We start from the raw sequence: 15,447 nt of genomic DNA on the forward strand, positions 1-15,447 counted from the left end.
TGCATTTGGCATGTCATCTCATACCATTCCATATCATTTTAAAGCATTGCATGTCATTGCATCTCATTTTCGAGATCCAACACTCCTGTTTTCAAAATCTTTCAATCCAGATTCGATTTTAAAACTCATATTTCAAAATCAAATTCAAATACATGGGTTTTAAATCGTTATTTTTCATTTGTCAACCCCCAGGATCTTATTTTCTTTAGAAAGTAGACTGGATTTGTTTTAAACTCAATTTTTAACTGATCTCAATTCTCAAATGAAACCCATCTAGGTGGTGTCGCCTCTGTATTCCTTCATTTAACATACTCCTCAAAATTTCAGAGTCGTAGTTGGATCAGGACTCTATCTTTTTTTTACTTTTTAAACCCTTTTTCAAAATTCCATTTTGGTTTTAAATCAGAGATAGTCTTATCCCCCATCCATTCCCCATCATTTTGGTCAAAATCTCAGAGTCCCAGTTGGATTATGACTCTTTTTTAGAGTTTCAGTTGAATCAGGACTTTACTTTTTAGTTCTGTTTTTATCTATTTTTGAGAAAATTTTTCAAAATCTTTCATTTTGGCTAAAATTCTAGAGTTTCAGTTGGACTAGGACTATGTCCCATAGTTTTAGTCTGATTAGAACTCTATCCCGATTTTATCTTTTACTCTTGTTTTTCAATTATTTTCGAAAACCTTCTCATCTAACTTTCAAAAGAGACAAAAACTTAGAGTTTCAGTCGAACTAGGACTCCACTTCAGAGTTTCAATCGGATTAGGACTCTACCTTTCGTTGTTGTTTTCACATATTTTTGAGGAAACCTTCTAAAATCTTTCGAAAGAAGTAAAAAACCCAGAGTTTTAGTTAAACCAGGACTCTATTCAAGAGTCCCAGTTGGATCAAGACTCTGACCCTGACTTCAATTTTGAGAAAATCTTTGAAAAATATCTTCATTTATCTTTTCAAAAACCAAATTTCAAAATTGTTACAACTTTATCACAGAGTTTCAAAATCCTGGGACTATATCATAGAGTCTCAGTTAATCAGGACTTTGACCCCGGTTTCGTCTTTTGTTCATCTTCATCAGTTCAAGAACAGACCTTTCAAAATCCTTTTGTTTTCTTTCAAAAACCCCAAAAAATAAAGAGTTTCAAAATTTCAAGACTCTATCCTAGAGTCCTAATCGAATCAAGATTCTATCTTGATTTCATGTTTTTACTTCATTTCTACGTGTTTTCAAAAGTTCTTTTAAAATCTCAGCATTTGCTTCTCAGAAAACCAAAAATTCTCAAAGTTCTAGTCGAATTAGGACTCTTCTTCAGAGTCCTAGTCAGATCAGGACTCTGAACCTGACTTCAATTTCTATCTTATTTTCACATGATTTCTAAAACTCTCTCATTTATTTTCTCAGAAAACCCAAAACTTTAAGAGTTTTAGTTGAATTAGGACTCTGTCCTAGAGTCCCAGTTGGATCAGAACTCTAATTATGATTTTAGTTTTCATCTAGTTCTCATCTATTTTGCGAAAAGCTTTTAAAACCTTCTTGTTTGTTCAAAATTTTGAGAGTTTTGGTCAAATTAGGACTCTATCCCTAGAGTCCCAGTTGGATCAGAACTCTGTTCTGATCTCATTGCTTGTTGTCATTTTCACTGGTTTTCCAAAATTCTTTCATCTTCTTTTCAGAAAAACCAAAAGAAAATCTAGAGTTTTAGTCTGATCAGGACTCTATCTCATAATCCTAATCCAGTTTGGACTTTATCCTGAATATTGTTTCTACCTCCATTTTTATTTAATTAACTTGATTTTAAAAAAGTAGTCAATTTCGCAGAGTTTCAGTTGATTCAAGACTCTATTTCAGAGTTTCGATTAAATTAGGACTTTAACCCTGACTATATTTTCTGACTTATTTTTATTAGTTTTGAGAAAATCTTTCAAAAACTTCTTTGTTTAGCTTTCAAAAACCTAAATGTCAGAGTTTTAGTTGATTTAAGACTCTAGTCTAGAGTTTCAGTTCGTTTAGGACTCTATTTTTAAAAACCTTCGATTGTCATCTGATGATTTCAACTTCGTTTCAAAACCCTTTTTAGTCTTAATTTTAACTTTTTCAAAACCCTGGTGTGGGGCCCACATAATTGGCACGACATCTGGAAGAGTTTCAATCCACTTAGGACTCTGATTGGTTTAGAACCTCGATTTCATTTTCAAACTTTCCTTCAAAAACTTTCCTTTTTAAAATCCTTCATTTCAAAAACCTGATTTTCAAATCAGTTTTCAACCTTCTTCAAGCGGGACCCACCTTGCAGGGATGCAAAACCCTAATTTTCAATCTCATATCATTCATATCTCAAAAATACAAAAAAAATACTTAGCTTAGAAGTTCGTTTGAAGTTTCTGAGGGAAAAAACGTTTTTAACCCTTTATTTTAAAAAATTTCAAAATCTTTTTCTGAAAAAACATCTCCTAGCCTATTTTATAGAGATCAATTAGTGTAAAAGGAGCTAGGTTTATATATTTGTTATAATTTGTAAAATATTCATAATCATTACTGTAAAATAGCAAGAAGCAATCTCAATTTTCTTTTTGAAAACCCTATCGAAGCTGGCGATTTCTTAGTGTTGGTTTTTACCCAAAATTCCTAGTGATAATTTTATGTGTAAGAATAAGATGGATGAATTTGAGATTAGCCTATTAGGAAGGGATGCTTTTGAAAAGAAACCCTAAGGATACAGGTTGAATACCAAAGGAAGGACATTGGTTTGTCCACCTTGCTTTTTCACAAGTGCTTTCTAAAAATGTTTAAAAAGCAAGGGGAGCTAGCCAGCTAGGGAGGCAAAAAGTGGTTTCTAAACATCCCAAGAACTTTGCTCATTCTTCAAAAGAACATCAGTTAGCGTTCGTCTCTCTCTCTCTCTTGCTTGGGTGACAGCATAGTGACAAATCTGCAAGATTTATGAAAATCTCGCAAAGATATCGTGAGAAATTACCTAAAAGTTTAAAACTGCAATTTCTCACTATTTTTATTAGAAATATAAATATCACTTTTTAAACACAGTATTTATATTTGATTGGATATTTACATAAAAAAACATATGTTTTCATTTTTACATGTTTTTTTTTGTAAAAAATATTTTTTATATTTTATATTTATTTTTATTGTTGAGATTTTGCCCAAAAGAAACAAAATTTACAAAAAAAAAAGTATTTTTTGTGAGTTTTTGGCTGCCAAGATTGTCGTTTTTAACTTTTGCCATCATAGACAAAAGTTGGAGGAACAAAATGTGTCCAATTCTCGAATTGGCCAATCACCTCATCATTAATTAGCGGCTATTTAAAGTGTCAAGGGCTGAAATTTCCTGAGAGCACGTGTGACTGCATTCCAACAAGCTTGATCAGGGACGTTAAGATTGCTTTCATTTAAAAAGAGAAAAAGAAAGAAAAATAATATGTTATATATGACATGCTGTCACCAACGGGGGGCTTCGCGTGGTTGGTAGGAGCTGTCAGTGCAATTCTCCTTGTGGTGGGATGTTGCAGGTTCAAACCCCACTCGTGCGTTGCAGGTTCAAACCCCACTGGTGCGTTGAATAATAACTGGCTGAGGTCTGCCTAACCTTAACTGTAAAACAGGAGGAAAGGGAGTTAAAACCAAACCGAAGGTGAATTCTATTCCTAATTCTCACCTGGCCTCCTGCTCTAATGTGGTCTTTTTCTCTTTTTTGCATTTGTTTTCTGATTTTCTTTTATGCCGGCAAACTATAAATCTCTCCCCTTACACTATAAACCTCTCCATTTACCAATTGTGAGTCTTCATTCTGAATAGAGCTTGGTTACAAACTTTGAAGTCCTGTTCAATGCTAAAAATGGCGAGAGAGAGAATTTCATATTTCAAATGAATATACTCTTTAAAAATGTTTTCATTTAAAAATAATGTTTACTTAAAAGAGAATTGAACATGTTAGGCCTCATTTCTTGTTCTGCCCTATAGGTTTAAGTGTTTTATGATAGATCTGAACCGTTAGATGTGTTTAGCATGCTCGATTTAGTGGAAATAGACTTTTGGATCATGTTTTTTCATAGAAAAAACTGATACTTTCATAGTCATTGATTTTAGATCACCGAAAAATTAACTTGAATATATACATGTAAGATTTGGTCGATCTAAAAGCCGGTTTCCACTGAACAAAACCTATGGATCACATCTACGGTGTTAGATGTGAGAAAAAAAAACTGCCCCACACGTTTGATGTGTTTAAAATGAGTTACAATGGGGACACTGGAACTGCTATTTCTCTCTCTCTCTCTCTCTCTCTCTCTATATATATATATATATATATATATATAGAGAGAGAGAGAGAGAGAGAGAGAAGAAAAAAAAGTTTGTCCGACCAAAGAAAGGTCCAAAATCTATAATTAATCATCTGATAACTCCACTTCTCAGTTAGAGTGTTTCATTTATCAGACCTTGTATGTTTGTTCTTTATAATTTAGTGGGTAAGAAATATGTTTTATATGAAATTTTTGCAACATTTAAACGTGGTTTTTCAAAATTTGAAACTAATTGCTCGGAATGAAATTAAAATTTACAATATGAAGTATTGTGGGTCGTTGATTTTTAGCTCCCAATAATGCATCTAAATATCTGAAATTCATAATCTAAAATATGTCACTAGATAAATGAATGATAAAAATTTAATATATAAAGTATGTTTGATGAAAAACTCAATCATTTTCAGCACCAGTCCTGCCGTCATGCTGTTTCAACTATATTTGAGTGTCGCTACTTGAGAATATAAAACAATGACTGAGAACCACAATTATTGTACACAACCTTACATAATCTAATAGTATGATATAAAATATCAATCTTACAGGCATGGAATTAATCCAAATCCAAATCAGATTCTATAGCATTTTTTACATGTTTAAAGAGCGTGTTTTGCTTCTCTTTTTGCTGGATATACTATTATCAGCAATGTTCTTAAAATCGATCTGAATAGGTCTGAGTAAGGAGCATATTATAAAAAATAAAATAAAAAGCCCTAGCCTCGAGGCCGTTGACGTCTAGCCTTGTGTTATTTTTGCATTTATTTAAAAAAATCTATTTTTCTTTTTTTTTCTGATTTTTAACAAAAAGCAAAATTTAAAATGTACCGATTCAAAGTGAATCAATTAGATTCAGTTTTTTTTTAAGAAACCGATTAACCTACTCAACCGATTTTAACAACATTGGTTTTGATATTTCTCCTGAAAACGAGTGACATTGGTCCAAACCCGATCTGAGCCGACCCGACCCGACCCGACCCGACCCGACCCGATCCACTTAAGAACCGGTGGTTCAGTTCCAGGATACACCCACCGGCGCCAAAGTTTAAAACCCTCATCGAACCCAACTAAAACCCTAAACCCTCCTCCATCTCTTTCTCTCTCTGGGGCATTTGGTTTTCGTTGCGGGTGAAGCGAGATTACGTTACATCTCTGGACGGAATTCGATTTTCAGTTACGTTGAGGGCTGAATCTTCCCCGGGAAGTATTTGTGGTTGAAGTTTTTTTATGCCAGTTTTCGGGAATTCTTGTGTGTTCTCTCTTTGTTTCAGAGATTCTTGTTTGGTGGAATTTTCTTTTTGTCTCGTTTTCTCTCCTTTTTTTTCTCTGATTCTGGTTTTTTTTGTCTTGGTTATGTTTCGTAGGGAGGGTATTAATTGGTGGTGATTCATTGGGATATTTGTGTTCTTCTGTCCTTTCTTGATTATTATTTTTTGGGTTTGTTCCGTTGAGTTCTTGTCTTTTTTGGAAATTCAGTGTTTTTTGGTGCCTTATGGTGCTGTGGATGACGATGGTTTTAATGGAGGTGGTGTGATGAAAATATTGACATCATGTTTTTTGTTCTCAGATTTTTTTTCTTTTATCCTTTCATCTTGAAATCTGATTTTGGTGTCTTATAATTTCTAAGGTTATCCTGGGGTTTGGCGTTGACGTGAATATGGATTCGCTTTGAAATTCTGTAAATTATTGGCTAGCTAGTGGAATCTTGATCTCTTTGATGAAAATTGTTTTTGTTTGGTGATGTAAAATGGGTTTCTTGATGCTCAATGGTAATTGAAAAATATCATTAAAATATTGATTGAGATTCCTCTCTCATTTTATTGATGTATTTTTTGTGGGTCGTTTTTGATACTTGATGGTATGACATTTTTTAGAGCTAGATTATGGATTAGGCGCAGATGAGTGTACAGATAGAGAGTAACATAACATCATGCCCCCATTTACTAAGTGCTCAAAATGATGGCAACAAACTAAGGGAAATTATAGACTGCTTCCTTAACAAGAATACAACTTTGGATACCAAAAACCAAGAACTCGTACGTATGTGATCTCCTGCTTACTTTTGGTAGTGGGCTTTTGAAAACAAGAAAATGAATCCATTGTTAGACATGAGAAAAAGCAATATTCTAGCAACCCACTGAGAAAGTTGAGAGTACCAACTTGTTTCATGGATCTGAATCTGACATTATTTTCAGATATGGATTATTAACGTAAGATCCAAAAGGTTGTTCAAATTGAATTCAGATTTTCCCATTAGGATTGCTTTCAAAATAGGTTCAGATTCAGATAAATGTTTTAAGTTGGATCTATGTTCGGATTCCGCCTCCCTCCTCTATGTCGCCATGTGCTACTCTCTCTATCTCTATAACTGCTCTGCAATGACCAACCACCACACCTACGACGAGCAACACACTTCCTTTCCGTGGTCGGACTATCATCGTCGAGCCGCCTCCTGGATCCCCTCTTGCTCTCTCGGATTGACGAGCACACTGCCCCTTGATTGTTTTTTATTTATGGCACAACCCATGAATCGCACAAAAGCCCTAATGCTCCTTTTTGATTTATGGCACCCATGTTCATATGCATTTTATTTTTGTTTGTTTGTTTGTTCAAGTTCGGTTTCTCCGCTCTTTGATTTTCTGCTCTTTAGTGATTTGCATACCAAGTGTTTGATGTAATGGCAACTATGATCATTACATGACAGCGACAGTATTACTATGTGAAAGTCGCAAGCATTTTAGTGTCACTAAGGTTTTATTCATGCTCAGTATTCCTGTTTGACCTCCTGGTTCTTGATCTCGTCTTCTGAAGTTCATGTTAAGTTAACATCGTGTATATTGACCATATCTGTTTGAGAATAGTTGCATTTTTGTTCATCCTGCATGTATTTGTCTCAACATATGCATAAGAATATGCACTTTGTTGTTTGATATGATAAAACCATTGGAGTACCTTTTATAGACCAAGATTTATAATGAAGTGTCAACTTCATTTTCTCACATTACTTAGCAATATATTCATTATCTAACTTTACTTGAATATCCAGTCCTGGCTGTTGTTTAATTTTTGAACTCAAACTCAGCTTTGATATTTTCCTTGTGAAGGAATACAATATTTACTCTTTTCTCTTTTGGAGCAGTTGCACATGTTTTCTTACTTGAAAAGAAAACTAAGCTTGTCTTTTCATCTTTTTAAAATAATGGATCATGATTCATGACAAGAGTGGCCATACAGTGGATAACAAAGAGGTAATGAACATGTTTTGGTGTAATATATTTCCAAGTTCATTTTTGAGTCCCATGTCCAAGAAATACATGTGCATCTAACACACAACCTCCAAAAAGAAGTATATGTCTGTAATGCAAAATCAAGGCACAAATGTTTCTGCCATTCAGTGTCATTGCTTCATTAATGCATGTTTTCATCAACATGAAAAATATGTCTCTTTGAAGGCACTATAAAAAAGGTCTAAAATTTACAAAGATTTTGAACTGTTTTTTTTTCTAACGTTATAAAAATTCACCGGAGTAGAACACTTCAAGATCGCTTATCCTTATAAAATCATGTACATAAGCATCTGTACGGTCAGAATTTTAAAAATAAAACTAAAAACCCTGAAAAACTTATTTGGCAAGTTTCAAAAATGATATTTGGAGAGTTCAAAATTTACAAAGATTTTTAACTGTTTTTTTTCGAACTTCAAGAGCTGATTCCTATAAAATCAAGTACGTAAATAGCATTTGTATGGTGAAAATTTAAAAATAGAATGGCACGTTTCATTTAACATATTTCATTTAGCACGGACCCATACTCGTCATTTGATTAGTCAAGGTAAATCACAAAGACGCACATGAATTAGATAGAAAAGTTTGGAGGTATTTGAAAATTTCTCAATAAAAAAACATCTCAGGTGCCTTGAGACAATAAAATTAAAAGTTATCACTTTCCTAAAAGAGGGCAATTTTATCAAAATTTTATATGCTTGTTTTTATAGGAATCAGTTCTCGGAGGATTTGATTCCAATACATGGATGGGTTTTTATGGGGATTAAAAAATTAATGGCCTATAATTTTCATAAATTTTTGAGACTTCAAATACCATTTTTTTTAACCAATGGTATCAATTTCTAATAAATCAATCATGTTGAACACATCTTTACAAAAATTTGAAAAAACACTGAAAATCTGATAAAATATTTCATTTACCACCATGCCATATTTAGCACTGATCATTTCTCACACACACAAACATCTCTCTCTCTCTCTCTCTCTATATATATATATATATATATATATATATATATATATATATATATATATATATATAAAACCTGTATCATCAAACAACAAATCCGCTGCCAAATAGAATGATTTTGTGCAGCTGATGCGCCATCAGTTGTGCAAATTATTTTGCGCTTGATACAGTTTTTAGGGGCGGTCTTGACCACAGCTAAAATCTCTTTTTTCCCTATATATATTCTACTATATATTTTGCTTAAATCCGGATTCAGCCTATCTCATTGGACATCATTCAGATCCATGCTCATATTTGAATCTACAAAGCAAAATAAGAACAATCCGGGCATTATTGAATCCATTTGCATCGTAACTGCCACTAAAAGACAAAAATCTGTTTCGATATGGTCAACCCAAGGCTGCACTACTTTTTCAAATATGTCCATGAGTCCTGATCCAATTGAAAACTTTGTTTCAAAGTTTCAGACCTGGTTAGGGTTTGTATTCTAATACTGGATAGCTAACAATAGGTACGAAAATGAAAGTACTGTCCTTGCAAATTAGTGCGCTTTTTGAAATAGCTAGCAATTTGGCAAAATCCTCTGTATATTCAAAATTTTGATTTTCTATTTTTTTATAACATTTTTACCCCTCCACAAATATAGTTCAACCTTTTCGCTAATGTCTCCAAAATATACGAACCTTTGTTTACTAAAAATTAATATATATTATATATATTTAAATGATATATGTAAGTGGACATTATCAAATATATCTCGACCTTCACAACTCATACTTGCTAATGTCACTAAAAAAATTTGGCACGGGTAAGAGAACATTGTCAAATACAGTTTTCTGTTTTTTATTGCATATTGTTGTGCCTTTCTGCTGCATTTTCCGCAGAAGTTACCTATTTTCTTCAGCAACTGTGGTCGTGGGAATGGACTGCTTTCTCTCTCCCTTACGTTACTATGTAATGGACTATATCTTCATCTTTTTTTGGTTCTCTGTTTCATCACTTGTTGCAGCTCTGCAATGGAGTTATAACATAAGTATTACGGTATCGTTGTTATTTCCAACAAAAGAGTGTCACTTCTAAAAAATGAATGGTGTTGATGGTGTCATTGTTGCCTCCAAAAAAAGTGTCTTATAAAGGAGTGTCGCTACATATGTTGCAACGACAGCGGTAAGGCAGTGTTGTGGGTTTGCATAAAATAGTTACAAATGAGCAGGTGTGAGTATTTGAGGAATATTGCAATATCTTGTGGACACTATGAAATACCATTATTTTTAAGGATAGTGTGGTCATTTACAAAAAACATGGATCTCAAGCAGGCGGCACAAAGGATTCAGATTATTCAAGCCTGTATATTTGACAAGAGTAGGATTCATTGAAGCTTAAAGACGACAAAACAAAGTGCTGTCATTTAATACAACGTTTGGCACCCCAGTGGAATTAATATTTTCAAAAAAGTGGGCATCACATGCATGTGTATCCAATATTCAAATGCATAATGGGATCCCATTTGAGACAGTGGGTTAGAATCGTGCCACTAATATTATAATTGTATTCTGATATTTAGAAAGGCTGATATTTACAAATACTAAAAAGTGCGATCTTTTTTTTTAAAATAGCACTTGCTTTTAAAAAGATCACATTTTTTGTTGTGACATTATCATGATTAAACAGTTTATGTATTTTTTTATGTTATTTATATATGTATGTATACTTTTATATATCCTCATATATGCTAATATTTTCCAACGGAAACCAAAAAATTCAAAAGGTTTTCCATGGTCAAGATTTTCCCAAGAATAGACAATGTGCAGCCATTCAAAATGATAATGGTATCCAACAAGCAAATAACTTGAGTTATTTTTTGAGAAAGAGGAAAACAACTCATTAAGAACAGCACCAAAAAACCATACAGCAAAGTATTTCGACAACCGATCGACTTGGAGAGGATAGCAATTCAGGAACGATGGTGGGTTTGAACCCCACCTCAGTCGCACCATAACAAGTTTGAAAAATGCCCAAGGATCATGATATCCCCCCTTGTGAAGGCAGGAGTTCCTTTCCTTCCAAATGGCCCACCACAGTGGGACGATTTAAAACATAAGAAATGTCAAACTAAGAGTCGTAAAAGAATAATGGGAGATATGAAGCCGGCCTGGGTTGCCCTCCTATACACTGAATACAACCCTTTCATAGCAATGCTGAAAAGCAGTCTGCATTATTGGAATTTCGATATCTTCAACAGTGGGGTCAAGATTGGGTGACGGTGGTTGGGAAAACAGACAAATCGCATTATTGGAATTTTGATATCATCAATAGCGGGGTCAAGATTGGGTGACGATGGTTGAGGAAATCGAACAAGTGGCATTATTTGGAATTTTGGTCACATCCCCATCTGTTGAATCAAGTTGGTTTAAACTATTGCCCAAGTTGAGGGGTTCAATTATTTGTCATCCCTTGCCTGCACCCTATTCCTTGGTTTCATTACCTTTATCAAATCCTTACCAGTCTGCCTGCACCATCTTGCCTCTTTCCACTCCCTTGTGTGCCTGTGCCTCTGTGTGTGCGAAAGAATGACAGACATCATTTCCCCTTTGTTGAACAAACTGAATGACCTGGAAATCGAGAAAGCAAAAGCCCTCGCTTCAGTGACAGAAGGTCTGTCAAAACTGGAGAGTGAATTGAAGGCCATTCAGCCCTTCCTTAGAGATGCACATGACAAGCAATTCACCTCGAAGGCTATCAAGGATTGGGTATCGAGGATGAACGCGGTCGTTTATGATGCTGAAGACGCAATCGACCTCCATAGGGTCAAAACCAAGACCCATGAGGTTTGTGATACACAAACCCGACCTCCGAAGGTACGCAAGTCAGTTCATGGTTTTCGTAATGTCCCTTCGCTTAACGAAACAGCTAACGAGATAGACGAAATAAAAGTGAGACTCGGTGAGATTTTGAGAATAAACGGGAGACTCGGTGTGATTTTGGGAGAGACGGTTGATTATGGCCTAGTTCCCGTTACGGGGGAGTCAAGAACCTCGCAAGAGATACATCGGGTCCGTGAAACGATTTCACTCATCCTCGACCATTTAGTAGACTATGCGAATGATAACGATGTTTCTAAAATTGCATGGAGCTATATTGATCTACCCTTTCACTTGAAGCAATGCTTTACGTATTGTTGTATATTTCCAAAGGATTTTGAGATGGAAAAGGATAAGTTGGTTAGGTTATGGGTGGCGGAAGGCTTTGTTTCTGATGACGAAGGTTCGGATGCGGAGGCTTTGGCAGAGGAATACTTTGAAGCATTGGTTGATTGCTCTTTGATTGAAAGATTTGAAGGGGAAAGATCTGGAAACAACAAAACATTCTACAAATTGCGCGACATAGTTCATGATTTTGCCCTCTTCGTAAGAGGCCAAGAGTGTTCAGATGCAAGTGTATCCTACCCAGCACGCTTCTTGTTTTCATCGGACAAAGATAAATATCCAATTGAAGATCTTCGTAGAGAGACAAAACTTCGCACATTGTTGTTAAGTAGAACAATAAGATTTTCCCTCAAAGACATTTTACTTTTTAGGTGCCTAAGGGTGTTAGATCTGAATTACCAGAGACACATTAGAAGAGGTGGTGATTTTTTTGGCCCATGGGAATTGCCAGAGTCATTGGGCGAGTTAGCACTTTTGAAGTACTTGAGTGTTAATGGTTTGCCAATAGCAGCGTTGCCCGAATCGATTGCCCAACTAAGCCAACTCCAAATCTTGGACATTGGTGATACTGACATCAAAATGTTGTCCGAAGGTATTTCACAACTGAGTTCTCTAAGGCATCTTCATTTGGAAGGCACGGGTTTCTTAACACATTTGCCAAAGGAAATCGGGCGGCTGACTTCATTACAGACCTTGGAAAGGTTTATTGTGGGAAGCGATGGGAGTGGAAGCGGTATAGCTCAGTTGCGTGACCTAAACAGTCTAAGAGGATCATTGCACATAGAACACATTGAAAGAGCAGGGAGTAGGAAAGAGGCGAAAGAAGCGGAGTTGGAGAGAAAAGTAAACCTGCAAAAGTTGATGTTTTATTGCGATTACAAACGCTTAAATAAATTTGACAAGGACTTTGCAAGGGAAGTAGAGGGTATATGTGAAGAGCTTCGACCTCCCACGGGCCTCAAGAAATTGTCAATAATCAACTATGCAGGCATGAGTCTTCCCGCTTGGTTGAGCACAGAAGGATACACGTGTTTGGAGGACGTCACCTTGGTTAATTGCGCGTTCTTGAAACAACTCCCCTCATTGGGATGTTTACCCAACCTTGTGAGTCTGTGTATTGAAGGTGCCTCCAAAGTGAAGATTATCGATGATGGGTTTCACGGAGGTGGGAGACAAGCTGGTTTTCCCAAGTTAGAGAGGCTGACCATTGGTGACATGAAAAGCTTGAAGGAGTGGACATTCAATGCACAAGGAGGAACTCTGATGCCTCGGCTGCAATACTTAGAGATTTATGGTTGCAGGTTCTTGGAACAACTCCCCTCGTTGGGATGTTTACCCAACCTTGTGAGTCTGTGTATTAAAAGGGCCTCCAAAGTGAAGATTATCGATGATGGGTTTCACGGAGGTGGGAGACAAGCTGGTTTTCCCAAGTTAGAGAGGCTGACCATTGGTGACATGAAAAGCTTGGAGGAGTGGACATTCAATGCACAAGGAGGAACTCTGATGCCTCGGCTGCAATTCTTGGAAATTTATGGTTGCCCAAAGTTGAGGGCACTGCCTGATTCTCAACGACACATGACCGCACTCCGAAGCCTGGAAATCAGTTTGAACTGGAAAGTCTCTTCCCTACCGGAATGGGTCCGACACTTCCACCAACTTGAAGAGCTTTTCATTATAGAGGGCTCCAATCTGACCGACTTGCCTGGGTGGCTGTGTGAGTTCTCCGAGCTTCGGCGTCTAAAACTGCGGTATCTACCGAAGCTGAGGAGTCTGTCGGATGCGATGCAAGATCTCACCCGACTTGAATTGCTCTGGATCCGTGATTGTCCCCGATTAGAGAAGCGTTGCAGAGGTGTTGACAACCACAAGATCTCTCACATACCTAAAGTCGAGCTCGGGTGGTTTGAGCTGTGATTTTTGTTGGATATCCCAACCCACTAGACCCTACCCAAGTAGTATTATATGCATTCATATCTAATAAAGAAATGGATAATATAAATACTCTTTACATCATGTACACAGGCTGCGTTTGGACCATTGTTTTTTTTTTCAACCTGGCACAACCTGATCTGAGACCTGAACCAGACAATATGTTATTTGGCTGGATCTGGGTACACACAAAAGGTTTGGATACCTGATGCAGGAGTGGAGCAAAAGACCAGGGTTCATTTGGATCCATTTGTATTTTGGATTTTTGTTTGTTATTTTGGATTTACTTGTATTTGGATCATTATATCTGATCCACAATTTCAAGATATATTTTATCTTTTTAGATGGTTATCCTAATAAGTATGTTGCTTTTATCAGAATTCGAAAATCTTCTTCTTTATGAAAATGAGAAATCCAGAGGAAGATCAGAGTTGGAATATAAGAATTTTTTCTAGTTTTTATCAAATTTTCTGTTATTTCTAGTTATTTCTTTAGATAGATTGCAGTTTTGATAGAATTTTCCAGTAGATCCGGGATCAGGAGATCAGATTTACATCAATACCCGATACATTGACACTAGTTAATTAGAATAAATTGTACTCGGTAAGCTTCTTGTTGTTATTGTTTTCTTTTTTCGAATTTTCAGCATATGAGGGTGAAACTCCAGCTTCGATCTCATGGCAACAAGGTCTTGCAGACTTACCGGGTTCTCTCATGGCACCAAGGTCCAGCAGACGTACCGGGTCCTCTCATGGCACCAGAGACCACTGAAGTTTTGCCATCGCCATCTACTTTGAACTATTGATTTTGTTATCATATTTTTAAAAATAAATACCAAAATCGTGATAGTTTCAAAATATTGTTTATTCTTTTTTAAAAAATCACGTTTTGTCACGATATTAACAAAACGCAAATAACAATTTATCACGTTTCGGGGCACGTAAGGCTGGGTGGTCGAGTCCTCAACCCGTAGTGACCCGGTTCTCGGTGAGGGTTTTCCTTCGTCATAAAAAAAATAGCAAATAGCTGTTTATGTTTGCCTACAATATTTGTAGTTTTTATATCGTTTCATAAGTTAATATTTTCTAAGATTTTATGAGAAAAACCTAATTTTCAATATATCAAGAGATTTTTCCTTGCGACCATTTTTTCCACTGTAGTTGAGAGTTTGAGAGCAAGAAGACTTTAGGGCAAAGTTGTTTTTTTCCCCCATAAATAATCTCATTCACTTTCCCAGTGCCAAATCGCCAACCACAAATGTTGTTGCTTCAACCTGACCAAAATGCCCTCCTGACTATTTCACTGAAGCAACGGTCTAAAAGTAAATGGGTCGGATCCAAGTCATACTTTTAGGCTTTTAGCTAAGGGTGTAAAAGAATCGGATATGGTCCTATATCCAATCTGAGTCTGACATGCTATGTCACAGGACACGCCATTTTGGTGGCGTTAGTCCCCTGACATATAGGGTGTCAACGGGTCTGGTTTACCCAGATCCAACTGGTACCAAACCCTATAGGGTCCTGACAAATAAAAAGACCTGATTAAGATCGAGGTCTAGACCCGAAAGTCCGCTTAATACATAGATCCGGGTATAATTTATGTAGTTTTATGCCAGACCCAGGCCCAACCCGAGTTCCGAATAAGACCTGCATAATTTCAATGTAAAAATGATAAAAAAATTATTATTTTACCAGGTCTGGTTTATGTAGTTCTTATGGGATCCGGGTATAGTTTCTCTTATATTAGACCC

General features: G+C 36.1%; 1 protein-coding gene across 1 annotated transcript; it reads left to right on the forward strand.

The window, feature by feature from the left end:
* Positions 1-11,132: 11,132 nt before the first annotated feature.
* On the forward strand, positions 11,133-13,682 carry LOC149827706 (putative disease resistance protein RGA4). Its single transcript, XM_090018559.1, has one exon. The coding sequence runs from the start codon at positions 11,133-11,135 to the stop codon at positions 13,680-13,682; it is 2,550 nt and encodes an 849-aa protein (XP_089874685.1).
* The last annotated feature ends 1,765 nt before the right edge of the window (positions 13,683-15,447 follow it).

The sequence above is a fragment of the Nuphar pumila genome, chromosome 10 (assembly GCF_984573655.1).
Source record: "Nuphar pumila chromosome 10, dmNupPumi1.hap1.1, whole genome shotgun sequence".
NCBI lineage: Eukaryota > Viridiplantae > Streptophyta > Magnoliopsida > Nymphaeales > Nymphaeaceae > Nuphar > Nuphar pumila.